The sequence below is a fragment of the Anolis sagrei genome, chromosome 3 (assembly GCF_037176765.1).
Source record: "Anolis sagrei isolate rAnoSag1 chromosome 3, rAnoSag1.mat, whole genome shotgun sequence".
NCBI classification, from domain to species: Eukaryota; Metazoa; Chordata; class Lepidosauria; order Squamata; family Dactyloidae; genus Anolis; species Anolis sagrei.
This window is the reverse complement of record NC_090023.1, coordinates 221,012,901-221,034,403: the sequence shown is the minus strand read 5'-3', so window position 1 is coordinate 221,034,403 and position 21,503 is coordinate 221,012,901. Positions and strand designations below refer to the sequence as shown.

Sequence of the window (21,503 nt, the reverse complement as noted above, 5' to 3'; positions counted from 1 at the left end):
TGTATGCCCTATATTGTCTTCTGCTGCCAGGGAGTATTAGTCTGAGTTTCTGTTTGTTTATTTATTTATTTATTATATACTTTTTACTTTGAGATCTCCATGACTTGCCTCATTCTGAAGTATTCCCTGGAAATTTCAAACGCTTTAGAGGACTTTAGACTTGATTCTTCAGGTCAATTTAAATTAAACCTGTACTTCCTCAAATGTAATATCTCTTTCTTCTTCACCAGCAAGAAAAATTGCAATGTTTTCAGGGCAGCAGATTCAACAGAGATCAAGTGAGGGAAAGAGGAATGCTAGCAGTAAAAGAAAATTGTCCAAATGCTTAAATATTATACTATTGCTAAAAAAAAAAAAACTTGACTATAACCCAGTAGAAATTAGTGAAAAGCAATTTTCGTAAGGTTGATCTCAATCTAGATATGATAGGTAGGAGAGGGAGAAGAAGGGGAGAAGTGAAGGAAATGCAGGATATTTTAAGAATTCAGAGGCAAAACCATAAATAAACAGGGAAAATCAAAACAAAACAAGGAAAGTTTCAGTATTTTCAGGGATTATTTTCCCTGTCTGGATAAGGGCATATTGAAGTGGAAATAGGACAAAGAGGGATACATTTAGCATTCTTATTTATTTATTATTATTTATTTACAACATTTATATCTTGCCCTTCTCACTCTGAAGGGGACTCAGAGTGGCTTACATAAGCAACAACAATTAAAAGCAATTGAACAACAATTTAAAACATGATTAAAACAACATATGTAAACATTAGACGACTATTATGCATAGTTCCAAAGTCAGATAATCGAATAACCATATTCATCAATCTAGGGTCAATTCCGACTGTATTGCACAGATAATTATCCTGGGCGAAATTCTTGCTCCCAAAGCCAAGTTTTCACTTGTTTGCAAAATGACAGGAGGGAAGGGGGAGATCGTTGCATCTTCTTTCAAATGGGCTTTTACATAAAAGTTTTTTTCTGGTGATGCTTTACCTTTCATATTTTCTTAAAAGAGAAATAGACATTTAGTGCATAAGATTGTATGTTATGCCTAAGCTAGAATTTGGAATAATTTTTTAAGCAATTAGTTCCCAAAAGTGATTGAAAAGTAATTTGTCATGTGATATTATGCTAGAAAAGTAGATTTTTGTTTTGTCGAAGGCTTTCATGGCTGGAATCACTAGGTTGATGTGAGTTTTCCAGGCTGTATGGCCATGTTCCAGAAGCATTATCTCCTTTTTTGGTTGCTTTTTTATTTTAATGAAAACTTTAAAAGTGTTGAAAGAATTCCTCTGAAATTACCTTTAAAGTTCAAAGTCACCTTTTTAAGGTAAGTAAAAGATACTGTTTGTTATACCAATAAGGATACTTATTTCCCATTGGTTACTTTATGTTTGAAATGTAACTCAATTGTAACCACATTACCAAGAGAAATACCTGTTTAAGCTGGTCCCAATGTAGCAACAATAACATGAAATGCAACCAGCTGAATTCTTCTGAACTGAATACTCAGTTGTCCAAAAGCATCTACTAATATGATTGATACTGTGGTTTGTTTGTCTTTACAGGATATATAGTAAACATGTGTAAATACATTTGCAGCTCTGTATTCATTCCCTTTTCAAAAATAATTCATTTTCACTACAATTCAACAGCTTGTACTCACTAACCATTTGAATAGGAGAATGAACACCCAGTGAAAACATTTTAAAGGAAATGCTTGGGTGCATCCTGGAAAGACAAACATACTTGCAATATTTTGTTATTTTGACAACCCAAAAATAGATTAATAAACATTCCCAAACTCTATGAAACAAAAAAAGGACTATTTTAATACATAATTCACACACGCACACACAATTTTATTTTGCAGTAATTTAAAGAACACATTAACAGGTAGACACACATGACAAAGATGGTGGCGAGGATATACTGTAAGGGCCATGGTTACGCAATTGCTTATAAACAAATAACTCCATCTGATTCTATACCAGGACTACTTTCCCTTCTTTTCTATTTTTATTCAATTGTTTCTCAATCCCAACTCTTACGGGATTGTATAGCCAGGTAACAGAGTCACATGATGCATTTCTCCCCATCTTAATCCTTTCTTCCTTAGGCCTTCCTGTTTTACTAAATCTGCCAGGTGCACAGCCACCCACTCTTATATTAAAGTGCTCTAAAATTAAGTAATCCATGAAAACAAAGGATTAACTTCAGTGTTAATCAGGCAATGTAGAGAGTTAGGCCATGTCACCAGAAAAATCTAATGAGTCAACAATTCAATGAGCTAATGAACTACCTACCTACAAGCTCTGTTAGTGGTTCTTAATCTGTAAAATGTGCCATCAGAAGGTATGTTGAAGGTACTGATAAGATTCCTAAAATTCATACTGCAGGTTTCTACAACTGAATCACTCTAAACTAGAAAGACTCCTCTGAAAGGCAAGGGAAATAATGTAACACAAGGAATAATTTTACTATTAAAACATCTTTGTTCCCTAGGGTGATTACATATGGTTGGACTCTCCTTCAAGCAGTGAGTTTAATGTGCCAATTGGGGCTATTGTCAGGATTTCTGAGTCAGGTCGGTTTTTGGTGGAGGATGATGAAGGCAAGGTAAGGAACACATCTGATATTAACAGAACTACGCTTTTGTAACATTAAAGCACTATACAGAGGAATTGACATACCATACTTTCTGGTCTAAATATCATTGGACTTGATAGTACTCTGAAATTTACGGCCAGAGCTAGATGTGGAATCTTTTAATATCTAAATATTAATATCTAAATATTAAATGTAATTATCTCAAAAGCCTTATCTAAATAATAATTTTCATAACCTTTTAATATATTGTGATCAGAATAAGTCTCTCAAATTATTTTCTATGGATTTTCTTATCTGATGTATAAATCCAAGTTGGTTACTTATAAAAGTTCTTGTTTTTAAGGAACATTGGATCACAACTCGGAACATTGGTACTGTGCGGCCAATGCATCCTGCCTCTGTCCATGGAGTTGAAGATATGATATGCCTTGGAGACTTGAATGAAGCTGGAATGGTGCGCAATCTCCTCATCCGGTACAAGGAGTACAAAATCTATGTGAGTGAGGGAGCTGCTCTTTATTATAAAATAGTAACATGAAAAACATACTTCTGTTTTTGTTAGTTGATAGGATTTGGTTTGAGAGTGTCCCAGCCCTACTTTTGATGAGATCAGTTAATTTGTTCTTTGGTGTCATGAAGTAATATCACTAAATCAAGCAGCAACACGACAAATATCTCTTTGCTTACTGAAATTTGACAGTTATACCTTTCAATTTGTATTTGTAGATAGTGAAGAGACTTTAAAAGCATGCTAATATACATTGGAAAGTTTTCCATTTTCCATTTTGATGGAAATGATTAAACATACAGCATTAAATTAAATAAAATGAATTTTTGTAATAATCTTTCATGGGGCTTATTTTACTTATCTTGTGGCTTTGGAATAATAGTTTGCTATTACTGATTAGGAGAACATCCTGTTTATATGATATGAATGCTGTTTACAACATGGACTCCTATTTTCTGTAGTTCTTTTCAGGCTCCAAAGGTAGAGGCTTCACATATATTTAGCTATTTCTGCTCTTCTTCTTTTTCTTAGTAATCTAATTTTGCTTAATGATATTCAGTAATGCAGAGTGAATTTGCTGTTCTGTATCCCGAGATCCACATCTAATATATCTTATCTTTTTAAAGACATACACTGGATCAATCTTAGTGGCCATGAATCCATATCAAGTGCTGCCACTGTATACGACAGAACAAATTAGACTGTACAGCAACAAGAGGATTGGAGAATTGCCTCCTCATGTTTTTGCCATTGCTGACAATTGTTATTTCAACATGAAGAGAAATAAAAGGGACCAGTGTTGTGTCATCAGGTAAGAGGCAAGCCAATGGTACTGTATAAAAAAATACTGGTGCTGTATAAAAGTAAAAGAAATTATATTGAAGTGATTTGAGAGGAAACAAAGAAAGATATAAGTACGAGAATGAGGATTGTTTTTACACCACCTCCCTTTAGTAAGATCAAATCACACATACCATCAATAGGATTCTATGTGTAGAATATGTCTGGTTATAGAAGGGCTATGAACTCCCTTGTTGCTAAGTAGTTTCTAGTCCTTGGTTCTGGAACTGACTCAGTTGGACCCCTTTCTGTTATTATTATTTTTAATTATGCTGACCTCTGGTTCTTAATATGTTGTGACAAAAGAATCTCTTGATCACCTATGTGCTGTACTTTTAACTTTTTACTATGTTTTAAATGTGTTTCATTGCTTTAAATTAATGTTTTAGTTGGATGGTTTACTTTTTTATACATACTGGAGATTGTTTTAGATACATTTTGTTTTATTTTAATGTATCTTTGTGGAACATAATACACACAAACCACAAAACACTGTTAACAATCTAAAATATACCCAGAAATTACAACTGATCAGTCCCTTGCTATCTTATCTTATACTACATAAATAACACCAATACACGAATAAGGAAGCTTAGCTTCCCTCCCAACTGAAGGTACATCACATCTCACTGCTAGTGGCACCACATTTATTACTTGTTAATTGTTCTTCCCCAATAGCTTGTTGAGTGCCTTCCAACCTTTGGGCTTGATGTTTCTTGCTATCTCTTGCTTTGCTTTGCTTTCTCTCCATAGTTTTTAAAGTATAAGACAGAAGTGGCTTATTTCAGCTACCCTTCTGCACAGTATTAAAAAGAGTTAACTATAAGCAAACCCACACCATGCTGGAGTGCAGTAGCGTCCCTTTCCATTCCTCTCACTATCAAAAATATCTGTTTTCTTCTTCTCATGTGGCCTGAAAAGAATGGACATATGTTAGTCACATATTTCGCTTTGACTATCTTCTTGGGTGACACTTCTAGGAGCGTAGATATTTAATAGAGTCTTCCAACTCTGTTATTGTCTTCTGACAATATTACAGCTTCCTTCATAATCTTGAACCCTGTTATGTCATTCGTGTGTAGTCATTTGGTCAAGAGAGCTAGTTGCTAGTTTAATGAAACATATTCATTTATTTGATAGTGGAGAGTCTGGAGCTGGAAAGACTGAAAGCACAAAGTTGATACTGCAGTTTCTAGCTGCTATTAGTGGACAGCATTCTTGGATTGAGCAGCAGATTCTAGAAGCAAATCCAATTTTGGAAGGTAGGCTACAGAAATACAGCTATATATCTATTAGTGGCAGAAGCTGGAATGTTTTCCCAACTGTGGTTCTGTATCTATTTATCTGGCAATAAAACCCATTGATTTATAATGAAAAGCATTGATTCAGTGTTTTCGTGTTTCCAAAAATGCATATTTTCACTCAATTTTAAGCACTGGATTTACTTGTGTGGTATTTCTTCAGTTCTAAGACGCACTTTTGCCCTATATAAACATCTCTAAAACTGGGTTTTGTCTTAGGATTGCAGGTATATCTTACGTATTTTTGTTGTTGGTGGCACTGAAATTAGGGTGCATTTTTCAGTTAATAGTATCTTACAATTGAATATATACAGTATGTTCAGTCTTGCCCTGTACATCATCTGTATCAAAGCCTTCATGTATCCTTACATAGGCATAGTATTTGTAAAGAATATTCCAATATGTTAGTATTGGATGATAGTTTCAGCTCCGTTGGAGGAACAGATTCCAATGTAACTAAGAGGATGACAAACTCCCTCTCCATTGTATGTGTATATTTTGGAGTTTGAGTTCAAACAATTAATGTATATGTGGATTTCCAGTTGTGCAAGAACCTCAGGGAGAACATAAGAAATATGCTTTCCTGTACATATAAGAAACTGGAATATACTTACAGGAAAGCTGAAGATGAAGTGACTTATAGCTGACTATACTGGAAATGTTAAAAAGTGGATATAGAGTTTTTGAGATGGCATCCTCCCCACATTTTAAATATAAACCTTTTCTGTGGTGGCCCCTCGGCTATGGAACTCTCTCCTGATTGAGATCAGATCTGCCCCCTCCCTCCTGTCCTTCAAGAGGCTGGTGAAATCCTGGCTATGGAAGGAAGCATTCCCAGAGTAATGGTTGAAACCAGCTACAGAACAAAGTTATCGACCACACATACGGACTGAGTTGGACATGATTTTATCTTGGCGATTTGGCTTATTTGTAATTTTAATCAATATGTATTTTAACTCGTTATTATATGATGTTTTTAGATTGTACTATTACCATTGAATCCTTGCTGTAAGCCAGTCTGAGTCCCTCTACAGAGGTTGAGAAGATTGGGATATAAAAGTTTTAAATAAATAAATAAATAAATAGAAAATAAAATAAACTTTATTTTAATTTGTAATGGGATCCTGTAACATATCTTAGTCTCCTTAATTATTCAGATAAATATATTAATCTCCTCTTCTTCTCTTTAAGTTACCTAATATTTTTTCCCCTAAAGCTTTTGGAAATGCCAAGACAATTCGGAATGACAACTCCAGCCGATTTGGGAAATACATTGACATTCATTTCAATCAAAATGGAGTAATAAAAGGAGCCCGCATAGAGCAATTCCTTCTGGAGAAATCCCGGGTGTGTCGCCAGGTAAGTGCAAGGTTCAGGATACACATTTAATCATAACTGAATCATTAACATAACAGATATTTTATTTTTGCTAGCAGTTGTATTTATGTGGCCTTTTTACCATTGTAGGCTCCAGAGGAAAGGAACTATCATATCTTTTACTGCATGTTAATGGGGATGAATCTGGAACAGAAGAAGATGTTGAATCTGGGCACTGCTTCTGAGTATACATACCTCACTATGGTTAAGTTGGCGTCTATGCAAATTCTGTCTCCTGTTTGTTGGCCACATTTCATTTCAGGGGAAATATATACAACTAACTCTAATATTAAGTGTGTAATAATTTATGCTTTTTAAAAAGATGCTAAAGTAGCTTAGACTTGTTGATTTGCCCAAAAATATCTTGTGAATATTATTGCTGAGTTAAGAATTTGAAAACAGAATCAGATCAAAATCTGTTCAGATTTATTACTATATCTTGCTGGTACCCCAATTACACCCTGTAACTACAGGTGATCCCTGAGTTACAAACATCTGACTTAAAGCCCGTAGCCAGGGTGGGGTGGGGTTATGGGGCAGGTTAACACCTTTTTTACATATCACTCCTCTGTACCAAAACGATGGTTCACAATCAGAGTGTCTTTTTTCCCCACAGGGTTTGGAAATGTGTGTTTCCATTTAAATTCTGCCAGAGAGGAAACTGAGAGCAAAGGGTTGGACACTGGAGCAGGGAAACAGCAGTACTCTTCCATCTCTCTGATATTAGTTGTGCTTAAAACAATCTCAGATTATTGTTTCATGCACTTCCATTTGTATTGTCTGAAAACAATTGCCAGATGGGAAACAGATGGCATTGTGATTTAGAAAGCTATAAATGAAAATGAAACATTTGTGGAATGAATTTCTTCCCCAAAAGAAAATGCTTCATATATTACCATAGTTTGTTTTCTGAAAATTTATTTGTAATGTGTAACATGTACACTAGAGGGAGTGATAGCTTTATGACCAAAGCATAGTTGAAGAATATACAATGTCTTAGAGATAAGTAATGCTGATTTTAGGAATTAAGCAGAATTATTCCAAGTACTTGGCCTGAATTTATTTTGTGAATTAGAAGAGTGCATGTTGCATAAGGCTCAGAAGGTCTTCAGAATCCAGTGGAAAGCACAGAGAATAAGTTCCATGTAGTTGTAATTCTTCCATAGGGTTGTTATTTCCAAATGATTGGAGAGTCCAATGTTTTTATTCCTTTTATTAAAACCAACCTAGGAAGCTGGTTTTAAAAGTATCTGATCACACCACTAGCTGATAGAAATTCTGGGGTAAGCAAAACAAATATGGTTCTCCAAAACAGAACCAGAACAAGAGCAAAATCTGGGACTTTCGGGTCTTTTTAATCAATCTAGATGCAACCTAAGTATTGGGGAGTGATATAGAAGTCAGTTTCTTAGCTGTAAATATTTATTCAGTCTTCCCTAGTTATCCTGCTTCAACAGGAAGATTATATTTAGGCTTGCAATTGAAGTTTTGTTCTTTTCCATGGTATTCACTAGTGCAACATGAATTATGTACAGTGGGTTTAGCCATCCTTCCTCTGCTTGCTGGGTTATTTCTTTTAATTCAGTAGAATTAAAAATATGCCATCTTTTGGCCAAGTAAGATACCTTGTTAGGCTTTTTTTTAGTGTTTGAGAGAGAAAAGAAATGCATATACTAAAGTTTTGGAAGTGCTAAAATGGCAATTCTAGGCACATTTGAGAGTGAGTTCCATTGATTACAATGGACATTGATTTTTCTTCAATATGCATTGGATTGTGTTGCAAAAAGCAGTGTAGGGAACAGTAGCCAGGCCAGTATACTGCATGTAGTTTATACAGAGTGAGCATCCCTTATCCAAAATGCTTGGAACCAGATGTATTTGGGATTTTGGGTTTTTTTTCTGTATTATATTTGTCTATGTATAATTCATTTCTGTTTTATGTATGTGTTGTGCACATATCCTGAAGGTAATTTTATACACAACATTTAATAATGTTGTGCCTGAAATAAGGTTTGTGTGCAGTGAACCAACAGAAAGCCAAGGTGTCATGGTCTTAGCCACCCGTGTGCACCATTCTGAATTTTGAAGCATCTTGGATTTCTAGATAAGGGATACTCAAACTGTAACACAACGGAAAGGATGTTGTAGATTCTGTGCATTTTGTGTCATCATCATTTGTGCATTCCTTTGTATTATGTATATTACTGTAGAAAAGATGTCATTTATATCTCTATGCTGTACTACAGGGTGAGTGTACATCCTGTGAAGGTCGTAATGATGCCAAGGAATATGCTCATATTCGCTCTGCCATGAAGATCTTAATGTTCGCTGATTCAGAGCACTGGGACATCAGCAAACTTCTGGCAGCCATTTTGCATCTAGGGAATGTAGAGTTTGAAGGTAAAAATGTGCCTATATGCAGAGAGAGAATGTGGATAAATGGAGAGAAGTCTGAGTTGGTGAGGTTGCTTTCTACTTATTTTGAGTAGAAAGCAACATTTTGTAACCTGAAATGGAATAAAGCTACTGAAGAATTTTTACTAATACTGTATACCTAAACTAAGGCTTTGTATATGCATAGAATTAACACTAATGTCTTGTATTCATGTACCAAATAGGCCCAATATATCTTGGTTACAGTGCATTCTAGCATAACAATTTAAAACTATGTTTCATATATGTGCCCAGTATATGAGGTTTGCAAAAGATACATAGACAGTTTCCCTAGTGAGCAGCAAGGCAGAAGTGTTGAGGAGAGAGTATCTAGCATCTTTCTCAGAATTAGTAAATAATAGTTTACCACCACATTTAAATGTCTGTAAATTATATTACATAACGTAGCAGTGAAGGACAGCTAGCATTTTCAACCTGGAAAAATTAAACCTTGGACACAACATACATAATTTCCTAGGTTACATTTTCATTCTTTCCCTTAGCTTAACAGCTGTTTCTTCAATTAGAAAATAGCATGCTTAATTTTAAAAATTAAGAATGTTTACTTACGGTTTTTTTCTTCTTTTAATTAGCTGTTGTTTATGATAACTTGGACTGCTCTGCTGCTCTGGATTCTGCACACTTTTCAATTGCAACCAAACTGCTTGAGGTACTAGCATTTCACATTAATATTTTTACATTTCCTTCAGTTGGACAGAGTCGGTAGATATTACACTCCACTTTGTTTTACCTTTACAAATGGCTTTATTAAAGTTAGAAAGAGTGAGAGCTGGTAATTGGCCCATAGCCACCCAATGCACTTGAATGGTGACTGGGGATTGAACTTACTTTTCTCATGTCCAAGACAAGTCTTTCATCATCACATTGACGATGGAACAAAGCATATTAATGACTTTCTCTAGTTTTGGGCATATCTGAGCATGATTCCATAGCTGTAAATATGAATAAAAGTGCTATACTTGCACTAGTTGACATCCAAGTATATCAGTTTTTCAAAACCAGTAACAAACTTTCATCCACCTCCAGGGTTTTTCTTTAAAAATACATTTTTTGGCATTTTCCAGCTGTGGAAAATTGTGGTACCATGCATCTCTATTCTATTATTTTGTGTGTAAAGGATCATACCCTCCTATTTAGCCAATGCTTGGTAAAGTTGGGTAGGATCCCTTGGCTGGAAATTCTGAAAGAAACAAATTGTTCAAGAATGATGGGAGACCCGAAAACTGAAAGAATTAAAGCACAGTTGCCAATTATTCACATGGAAAGCAAACATGGACTAAATGAGGCCCCTTCCAGTGTTATGATTGTATACGATGATTGAATTGAATATGACTCCTTGCAATTGAATATGACTCCTTGCAGGTGGATGCTGGGGAACTGCACAATAGCCTTACAAACCACTCCATCATAATCCGAGGGGAAAGTGTCTCCATGCCCCTAAGTGTGGCCCAAGCTGCTGGTGTGAGAGATGCGTTTGTGAAGGTAAAAAAGTTTTCCCTCTCTGTGATGTTCAAATGTAATTTGTTAAGATTGCAAATGTTTTCTCCTCTGAGGACAAAATCCTGCAATAGTATCCTGTTTAAGATTTCTATCTTTACATTTGATAAATTAAAATGTGATTCTTAGATGGTTTCTAGGTTTATCATTGCATAATTCTGGAAGGGAAATACAGTCTTCCTGCTCTGCATTATCCTTGACTGTGCCATGTCAATCCAGAGCTTTGCTTCACTTGTGGTGTATGCTGTATGTTTTTCTCAACATCAGTTGAACTATTTGCTGTGGAACGACCACATAGCTTGTATTCCTTGTCTGTCTCCAGGGGATCTATGGCCTTCTCTTCCTTTGGATAGTCAATAAGATCAATGCTGCAATTTACAACCCGCCTTCTCCAGATCATAACAACACCCACAGGTCCATTGGACTGCTGGATATCTTTGGCTTTGAAAATTTTAACACCAACAGGTACAATATTGCTTTTCCCCTGGTTTACAGGGTGGAGAACTTTGGTCTGTGTTGATGTGTGGGTTCTTTAGTTGGGTGTGCATGGCTTGATGCACAATGCAGGCTTGATAGAGAGGAAGAGACAGGTTTAAAACAACAATAATGGGTTTACTGAACACAGTAGAAAAATATATTAAATTATGCAATTCTATCCTTTATGCTCCATTGAAACTATATGTAGTTGGGCCTGGTGTGTCTCAAGCCCAACTAGGAGAACACACCAAGTGGAAGTTCGACAAAGTTTAATTTTACTACACAGCAACAGGTGCATGGAGGATTATTTCTTCAATATAGCACACTTGATGCCAGAGACACCCTGGTGTAAAGAGGACAAAAACGCACAAAAAATTACTTCAGAGATCATATAAGTTACACATATTTACAACTGTTATCACTTACATACATCCCATAATTAGCTCTTGAAGTGTACTTCCACAGTTTTGCTTATCCACCTTTGTGTGTGGTTTTTAATATGCTAATTAGCTCTAAGTCATTATGGTTCAGACAAGCAAACCGTGTTACATGAGTCATTGCATTCTTGAACTTATTTTATCTTTAACTCCCTAGAACAAGCTGGCTTTCCTTATCACCTTCTTTCTAGAACTCTAGCCAGATAAAGAGTTCTAAAAGACTCCATCTATTTAACCATGCATCCCTTTTTTATATCCCACCTTTCACCTAGATCAGGAGAAACTCAGAAGCTTGCATAAGCCTTTCCAACATTTTGCTTGTTTCTCATAAAAGTATTGTCCAACAGTTGATTAGGGTTTTCCATCGTATCTCACAGATATTTTTATCTGATCCCATGGGCCAGTATAACTATCTAATACCTCATTTCCTGGAGCCCCCAGTGGCGCAGTGGGTTAAAGCTCTGTGCCAGCAGGACTGAAGACCGACAGGTCACAGGTTCGAATCCAGGGAGAGGCGGATGAGCTCCCTCTATCAGCTCCAGCTCCTCATGCGGGGACATGAGAGAAGCCTCCCACAAGGATGATAAAAACATCAAATCATCCGGGCGTCCCCTGGGCAACGTCCTTGCAGATGGCCAATTCTCTCACAACAGGAGTGACTTGCAGTTTCTCAGGTCGCTCCTGACACGACAAAAAACAAACAAACCCTCATTTCCTAATAATATCTATGTATAATCAGTAATGATCGAGTATAGCATTTATATCATGCATGTTCTGATTATTCTCTGAGTTGCAAGATTTGTATTATTTTTGTATGTTATTTTATGTGTACAAGTCTGAATAAATACTGAAATGTTGAAATAAATTGTCTTTGTAGTTTTGAGCAGTTGTGCATCAACTTTGCCAATGAGCATCTGCAGCAGTTCTTTGTACTCCACATTTTCAAGCTAGAGCAAGAGGAATATATGTCTGAGCACATCAACTGGACTCACATTGACTTCACAGATAACAGTTCAGCTTTGGAAGTGATAGCACTCAAACCCATGAATATTGTATCTCTTATCGATGAGGAAAGCAGGTTTCCTAAGGTGAGTGTCATGCTTTTCTCTAGAGTCCTGCAGGGAGTAATTAAGATAGATGTGAATTCTTTGAAATTTAATAGTCAACTGGTGGAACATCAAATGGCCTGCATCTGCCATTGTCCTGAATTTATTTATCAAACTTGGATCTTTTCTATCTCAAAGAGCAGCCGCTTGCTTCACCCCCAATCAAAACTGTGCCACCAGAAATAAAGCTGACAGCCCCCCTGGTTTCTATGAAAATAATGTCAGAAAATAAGCTGACAGGACTGCAAGAGTGGAGTTCTCTAATGAGGGGAGATTATCTATTTTAGAATGCTGTGGTTAATGTATCAATTAATGTGAGTGCGTTCTATCTTTTTTTTGATGCACCATGCTTTGATATTAATCAGATTTGTGTTCTGAGGTATGTTTTCCATGTTGTTTCGCCAACATGTAATGAATATATTTTGTTTTATCTTATGTTGTGCTTTCTGGTTTGTTTGTATCCAGGGAACAGACACAACCATGTTAAACAAAATCAACATGCATCATGGCAGAAGTAAAATCTACATCCCACCAAAGAGTGTCCATGACACAGTCTTCGGTATCAACCATTTTGCTGGGGTTATATATTACCAGTCAAAAGGTGAGTTAGCCTCTTTTTTTCTGTTACAAATCCTGCAGATCTGCACCATCAGGATATCTCAACTGTAGTTTAGCTAAAGCTTTGTGATGGAGAGGATCAGTGTAAATTGACCGGGAACAACTGTTAATGTGAGGTGTGAATGTGGCCAAGTGAACTGAACATGATTATGTTACTGGCATCAAGTGCAAATGATAAGCTTTCCTTGTTTCTTATCCTATAGGTTTTCTTGAAAAAAATCGTGACATGCTTAGCTCAGACATAATGCAGTTGGTGCATTCATCCAAAAACAAATTCCTCAGACAGATCTTCCAGGTGGACACAACCATTAATCTGATACCTTTTGGTCGGGGGAGCATCCGGCATCTTGGGGTGGACCCCTTCAAGGTTAGCTTCCTCGTATTGATATGAAACTTTAAAGAGTCTGTGTGTGCGTTGTCTTCTGTATTAATTGTTAGCTTGATGCTGGTTGTGGAAGTACTAATACACATTCCTCCTGAACAATTTAAATCAGATCATCGCTTTGCTGTATTATTTCAACACTTGAGATGGATGGTGGATGAGGGCTCTGAATTGACCCCATTAAACATTTGCAATGCATCTGGAAGTGTAATATTTTTTTAATTCAGTGGCATCCTTTAACAGGAAATGAATGCATTTAAAATAGAAATATGTGGATCAGTTTCCCAAAGCAGAAAGTGCTATTAGAGTTATCGGGAGAAATATAGAGCAGAGGAAGGTCCTTATCACACAATACTGATATATCAGGTTATACTGTTCAAAAACCACTTCAACAATAATTACAAGCATATCTGATTGCTGACACTGAATATCACACCATTGTCCATTTGTGCTCTAATTGTTGATTTGCATTGTTTTTAATCTGTACTAATTCCATTATCACCACTTCATTTGCTCCATCTTGTGCTTCATGAGTAGATATATCTGTAATAATGCTAGTGCAGTGCAAAGTCTGTGGTCGTGAGAGGTGGCACAAAAAGAGGAAAAAACCACATCAATCCCTGCAGTTTCTGATGTCTTTATCCTGTGAAAAAAGAAAAATGTTTATCATGCTAGTCAGTTGTTTCAGTTTGCCCTGTTAAAAAACCATTTGTACTGCAATTAACAGGATAAGCATCATTAATGAGCGTCTATGGACACAATTGCCATGTTATACCAGTGAAAGTATTTTGGATTGGAATTTGACTTGCAGTTGTGCACATATTTTCCAAGTATCCTTCATCTGCACTTGTGGTGATCCACTAACAATGCAATATCATTTATTCTGTAGCAGAAAATAAACCCAGGAAATGAATATCACATTCTGGTTCTTTTTTGCATCTGTTAATTCTACTCTTTATTCTTTCTAATTTCTATGCTTTTGTTGCCTTTTTGCTATCAGTCATTGTCCAGGTGTGGTTTTGTGCCGTCCAGGACATCTCCACCTGCTTTTGGACAGGTAAACTGCTTGAAGTAGAAATGCCATAGTAGGAAAAATTAGCACCTGTACGCTTAATAGAAACTAGTTGTGGTGATGACAGGAACCATGACATTGGTGGGTTGGTGGGAAATGGCCTACCATACAGGGAGTGTGGGTAGGCTGTCTGGTAAGGGATAAACCAACTTTAGGCTTCCAAGACTTACTTTCTTTTTCACTTAAATGTGGAAAATTACTAAATAGAGCAGTTGTTCTCATCCTGTGGGTCCCCAGGTGTTTTGGCCTACAACTCCTAGAAATCCCAGCCAGTTTACCAGATGTTAGGATTTCTGAGAGTTGAAGGCCAAAACATCTGGGGACCCACAGGTTGAGAACAACTGCTCTATTTAGTAATTTTGTTGAGAATCACTGAACTAGCACAAGGAAGGCAGATGTAGAATTTAAGAACATACTCAGCCCAAGAATTTATTTTCATCGTCAGATCTACATCCAAAAACCTCCTATACAGTACAAACAAACAAAAAACCAGCTGTTATTCATTGCTGTTTTTTAATACCAGTGACTGTTAAACTTTTTAGCAATTATATAACCTTGCTGATCTGTGAATCCACTTGGAAATCCCAGTAAATCCCAGTTTATCTTTTGTTTGTTCAGTTCCTAGACATTCAGATTTGTACCATCTATAATATTTATTTATATCACATTATTAATTTATCATGTTGTTTACCTTTTGAGCTGATTTATAACAAAAGGGTATAAATATAGGAAATAAATAAATAAATAAATAAATAAATCCTGTGCAGATATAAGTAAATAATTGAATCTCTCTTCTCTTTGGCCACAAAACATAGCCTTAGTAGATATAATTTGCAGCACCAAAACAATAGCACAGAGAGTGCCTTGTATCTTCTGTAGCTTTTGCTTGCAATGCAGTTCTTTCTGAAATCAAATGAAATATGCATTCCTCTTTTCATTTCTTCTTCCTTTGTATCTGCATCTGTTCTATTCTTGTTTTGCTCTGTCTTTTTTCCTTTGGCTTTTATTGTTTACAGTAATGGGTTTTCTTCCCAAATAAGTGACTTGCCCTCAACGATTGTTTATCCAAACTGTCATCTTAACAGTCTACCAATTAATATCTACCACACTATTTTTCAATGCTAATGTGTATGTTTGTTTTTTTTAAAATAGAACCTTTCTTCTCTTTGTCAAAATAATTGCTTGCTACTGAGAGTTTTCATCCAGCAGCAGCAATGTTGCCGCTGTCATTGTATTTGCATACTTTTGTGCAAAAGGTCCCACCCCATATTTTGTGTGAAACTTTCAGGACTTTACTTAGAAATATGTGATTAATTATTTTATCAAAGTAATCCATTCATTTTCAGAAGCTCATAGTTGTGCCCAGTAGGGGAAAAGATTTTGAAAATTTTTATTGTCACATGTTAGCCAGCCTTAAATATAAAGAATGCCCTTTTCATCTGGAATGACCACTTTATTTTTTAAAAACTGGGAAGAGCTTGGTGTGTACAGTTATATCATTATCTGTCAGTTTCATTATAGCATCTTGTATAATATCTAGGAAATTACACACACTCAGCATTTTATGTCTTAACTGTAAATGGGCACAAAATTGAACATAAAAATGTGTGTTCTGCCAACTGAGACACAATTCCAATAGCATACAGCTGTCCTCAAGAGCCTGTTGATGTTTAAGTGGTACCCTAGCCAACTATGTTCCTATTTCCTCCAGGGATCCGACACCACCAAACGCCTGTCTACACTGGGAGGTCAGTTCAAACAGTCTCTGGAGCAGTTGATGAAAATCCTAGGCAACTGCCAGCCATATTTTATCCGCTGTCTCAAACCCAATGACCACAAGAAGCCTATGGTAATATTTCATTAACATATCTGAATGAATTCATTTTCATTTCTTTTTGGCCCCATCTACCATAGAATGCAGTTTGAAACTGCATTACATTGTCCATTTAGCCGTATATAATGCAGTTCAGTGCAGTTAAACTGCATTATATGAGTCTACAGTGACCATATAATGCAGTTTGTGTAGATAGAGCCAATGTCTGAAGGGAAAGGAGTTCTATTTAGTAGCAGTTATATCAGTTAATCATTAGATTTTATCCATTCAGATTCGTGAATAATTACATAATAATAAAATAGACCATTAAGTGAAGCAGATTAATAAAATGGACATGCTCATTGCAAACATCCAACTTTCTTGGTTAGATCCAGCAGGGCAGACTTCTCAACATGGTGTCCTACAATACATTACATTGCATTATATCTTCTCTGATACCCAAGTCTTAGAGAAAGTCTGCAAGAACAGTTTCACAGCATCTTTCTCATATCAAAGTTGGAAAAAACAAAAACTGCCATGTCCCTTTTGTATGACCATTTCCTTCTTGTGAAAAGTGGGGAGATATGTTCTTAGCAGACAGATGGGTTTGGCAGAATATTTGGGGTGATGCAGTAGTGGTTGCCTTCACTTATTTTAGATGAACAGAGAAATAGCTACTGTATATTGGCATACTTCATATAATCAGCAATTATTATGATATCATGAATGATAGAAAATATGGTTCTGAAAGACACAAGTATTTTGGGGTGCATCTACACTGTAGAATTAATGTAGCTTAACACTATTAACCTTAAGACCTTTGTAGAACTACAACTGCCATAGCATTGAAACTTGGAAGTTAAAGTAACATCAAGCTGCCTTCATACTACAGTATAGATGCACCTTTTGTTAGACCAACTCTTCCTAAAATAGTAAGCAAGAGCACTTCCACAGATTATATAACGTATATTTACTATGGGTTGCTGTGAGTTTTCCAGGCTGTATGGCCATGTTCCAGAAGCATTCTCTCCTGACATTACATCCATATCTATGGCAGAAATCCTCAGAGGTTGTGAGGTCTGTTGGAAACTAGACAAGTGAGGTTTATATATCTGTGGAATGTTCTGCGTGGGAGAAAGAACTCTTGTCTGTTTGAGGCAAGTGTGAATGTTGCAACATATTTACTATGTTGTTTCTGTGATACATCTAATTCCTTGTTTGGTTTTATTTGTAGCAATTTGATCGAGAGCTCTGCATTCGACAACTACGCTACTCTGGGATGATGGAAACCATTAGGATTAGAAAAGCTGGTTATCCAATTCGATATAGTTTCACGGATTTCTTTGAAAGATATAAAATTCTGCAACCAGTGTCAGCTCGAGAACAGGTATTCTCCAAAGAGGTTTAGATTGATTCATTTTATTTTGCTGTTGGAGTAAGAATACTGATCTGTAAATTTAAGATGCCTATTTATTGCTGTGTAATTATACTGGTAAATATATAGTAAAATCGGGCTTAACTTCTGTCTGTTTTATACTCTTTAGTAGCTACAAATAGAACTTAGTTCTTTTTTTAATGACAACAATGCCAGTGAGATCATAATTTTTTCATTTTTCATGACACAGGTTATTGATAAAGAAGTAAAAGGGCCAAATCCAAATTATACTGATTTAAAAGAAGTCCTGTCTATAATTCAAGATGTTAATTTTGCAGGCACTTTAGATTGTGTGTTTGTGTTTTGAACCTAGATTAAATGTGCTAATTGATTTACCTTCTAGTTAAAGAATGATGTTCGCCAGTGCTGCAGTTCTATCTGTGAAAGAGTGCTAGGAAAAAAAGACGAGTGGAAAATTGGGAAAACAAAGATTTTCCTGAAAGTAAGTCAACAAGAGTGTATTGTCAAAGGCTTTCATGGCCAGAACCGCTGGGTTGTTGTAGGTTTTTCATTTTCCCAATGTTTCACCTGCATCTATGGCAGGCATCCTAAGAGGTTGTCCTCAGAGGTAACAACTCAACAAGAGTGGCCTAATAGTTTTTTTTTTCTTATGTGTAATGGTGTACCCACACAATATAGTGTATTAAATAGGATAACTGTAGTGACTATATAGCATATAGTGACACCAAAATCCCTAATACAAAGCTCAATGCAATGAAATAAGAAATACAATGAAAAAGGAGCATCCACTGTCAAACAGAAAGTATCTCAGTCTGATATTGATCCCAATATATGAAGGATTCAGGGGTCCAAATCTGATGAAGAGATCTTCCAAAAGAAGTAAAAGTAAACAGACGGCTGGTCACGTAGCTATTATGCAAGATGGAGAAGATAATAATGGAGCACAGCTCTCAAAAACAAAGTACAAATAGGATGAAAATCCTCCAATACAAGGAGTAAAAAGGTCCAGTTGCAGGTACAATATAAGTGCAACAGGGCTGCCTGGATTTTTCTAATATCCTGTTTTGGGAAGACAACTCCACTTTTTCAGGTGATAAGGTGGTCAGCAACTACGAGTAATGACTCACATAGTGTGCTGGGTAGCATCAAGGGAAACTGACTCAGCTCAAAGAGATTGTTAGAGATTGTTATAGGTTTTCGTAAAAAAAATGTGAAAGTTACTATCACAACCCAAGAGGAAGAAAAATCTTTGTTTTCTAGTTTTTAGGCCTGTTCCAGGAATGATTTGGGACACTTTTAGATAATTGCATTAGATAGATTGCTTCAGCTCTAGTTTCTTAAATATGGTTATCATCATTTTCTGTGGGCAAGCAGATAAGACTGGTATATGGCATATTTTCTCAAAAGCTGGAGCTGATAAGTAAGTAAGTAAAGTCAGTAAGGGAAAACCGGTGGCTTTTTTTGGAATCAGGAGGTGAAATATAGCAAGAAAGAGGGCTAACATCTGAGGCACCAAAATGTGTGTTGGCCAGTGTTATTGTTGTTATTTTTATGTTTCTTTTTAAAATTAGGATCATCATGATTCAGTGTTGGAGGTACAACGAGAGAAAGCACTCAGAGAGAAAGCAATTCTAATTCAGAAAGTGATGAGGGGATTCAAAGACAGGTAAATGCATAGTTCAGAATACAATTGCCTTCCATGGGAAAAGGTTTTCAGAAGGAGACAAAATGATGAAGGGTCCTGGATTGCCAGGTTCACATACAGTTTAATATAGGCTTTCCATTCTCTCTACTTATTCTGCCATGAACAAGATGAATGGAAAAAGTGAAGAAGACCTCAAACAATCTGGTCACCATGAGCCTAACTAGTAGCCACGACAGCCACAATTCAAGAAAAACTAGAAAACCTTCAGATATCGAGAAAAAAGGACAAGACTGTGTGTGATATAAAGTGGAAGGAAGAAACAGAAGGCACAAGGAAGCCTCCATTTCCAAAGACAGGTTGCAATTAAACCCAAAGTTGCACACAGATCTTGTATATTGATTATACTGTAGCCAAAATAGATAAAGAAAACAAAAAAGGACGTTAAGGTTTTTAGAATGAATTTTTTTCAAATATTTCAAATTGATAAAACTTAGCAAACAACCTTCCACTAGCCAGTGTGATCTGAGTATGGTCAGCAGCCATGGAAGACTGCTGCACATCCTTCTTGTAAATAAACAGAAAAGGTAGTGGACTCACAGGGGCTACTAATTGAGCATACATAGATCCTTGGAAATCCCATGGACACATTTGCCATTTCAATGTGTGTGTCAATGTATATGTATGTACACTTATAATCAACATAATGTGGAATCAACAAGATTGAGAGGAAATATCTAGATGCTGTTCTAGGTGATTTTTGTAAACATCAGTTGAAAAGATAATTCAGATTCAACTATTTTGCTGAAGAACAATCACAGCCACAAGAAACAAATTGCATTCTATTTTGATTTAGTGCAAGTACAGTTTGTAGTTTTTGTGAAGCGGGTCCTTAGTCCATCTGCCCACAAAGTATTCATTTTCCATTATCCCTTGTCTATTTTACAGTTCCCACAATGTGTACATTATTATTTTCATTTTGTGAATAAAAAGGTTTTTCATTTTTTTTTCTGCTTGCAGGAAAAATTTTCTTAAGCAGAGACGTTGTGCTGTAATTATTCAGACTGCCTGGAGGGGCTATTGCTGTCGGAAGAACTTCAAGATGGTAAGTGCATCTCTGAAACTTAGTTTCTAACTGAAGCCTTCGTATCATATCTATAGGGCTGTCATATTGCCTGCTTGTCCAGGTTTCACATAATTTCTGGCTGGTGCTGATTTACATCATTTGCAGACCTGGAGTCCTATCTCTCTGTCATCTGTCTGTCTGTCTAGCTATCTATCGTATATCTGAAAAGGTTTCAGACACACAACAGCAAATATATAGAGGGAAATGGGGGGAACAACTCTTACATTTACAGAAGTAAAATTATTAAACATAATTTTCAGGCGTTATGCTGTTACATTTTGTGACAGATGCGTTTGGCTAAAAAAAATGAAAGACATTTTAGCACAGTAGGCTAAACTGCCATGCTGCAGAAAAATCCTGCTGATAGGAAGGTTGACAGTTCAAGCCTGGGTCGGGGTGAGCACCCGCTGTTAGCCCCTGCTCAGCAGCCTACCTAAGAGGTCGAAAGCAGGAATGCAAGTAGATTAAATACTTACTGCTTTTAGTGGGAAGGTAATAAAGGTGCCCTTAAGGAAGTTCCTCAGCATGGTAGAGGGAATGACAGCATGCCCTGTAACCTCCAAGATGCCAGAAATAAGATGGGAAAAACTGCCTTTACCTTTGTTTGTGTTGTCTGTCCTTGTTAACTGTATAATCAGCATTGAATGTTTGCCGCATGTGTGTTCTGTAAGCCACTCTGAGTCCCCTTTGGGTTGAGAAACTGTAAACAAACAAACAAATAAATAAATAGTGCTAGGATATAAAGTGATAATGCAGTCCTTTACACTACATGCTTCCTTAGACATGGATCTGATAGACGACTTCCTTAATAGTAAAGTGGATAGGAATTTATCCTTAAATGTTTA

At 36.3% G+C, this 21,503-nt stretch overlaps 1 protein-coding gene across 2 annotated transcripts in view; it reads left to right on the top strand.

The window, feature by feature from the left end:
* The window catches only part of MYO7B (myosin VIIB), a 61,695-nt gene that overhangs the window by 6,544 nt on the left and 33,648 nt on the right, over positions 1-21,503 (top strand). The window contains exons 4-22 of one of the 2 annotated variants that reach the window (XM_060768136.2): positions 2,508-2,621; positions 2,956-3,108; positions 3,747-3,931; positions 5,101-5,222; positions 6,478-6,620; positions 6,729-6,842; positions 8,885-9,038; positions 9,665-9,741; positions 10,455-10,574; positions 10,912-11,054; positions 12,381-12,591; positions 13,075-13,210; positions 13,431-13,594; positions 14,610-14,666; positions 16,393-16,530; positions 17,729-17,881; positions 18,273-18,371; positions 19,462-19,556; positions 20,553-20,637. In XM_060768136.2, the coding sequence (XP_060624119.2) occupies positions 2,508-2,621; positions 2,956-3,108; positions 3,747-3,931; positions 5,101-5,222; positions 6,478-6,620; positions 6,729-6,842; positions 8,885-9,038; positions 9,665-9,741; positions 10,455-10,574; positions 10,912-11,054; positions 12,381-12,591; positions 13,075-13,210; positions 13,431-13,594; positions 14,610-14,666; positions 16,393-16,530; positions 17,729-17,881; positions 18,273-18,371; positions 19,462-19,556; positions 20,553-20,637 (2,463 nt within the window). The remainder of the gene's footprint in view (positions 1-2,507; positions 2,622-2,955; positions 3,109-3,746; positions 3,932-5,100; positions 5,223-6,477; positions 6,621-6,728; positions 6,843-8,884; positions 9,039-9,664; positions 9,742-10,454; positions 10,575-10,911; positions 11,055-12,380; positions 12,592-13,074; positions 13,211-13,430; positions 13,595-14,609; positions 14,667-16,392; positions 16,531-17,728; positions 17,882-18,272; positions 18,372-19,461; positions 19,557-20,552; positions 20,638-21,503) is intronic. The other variant, XM_067465893.1, reaches the window with a different exon arrangement.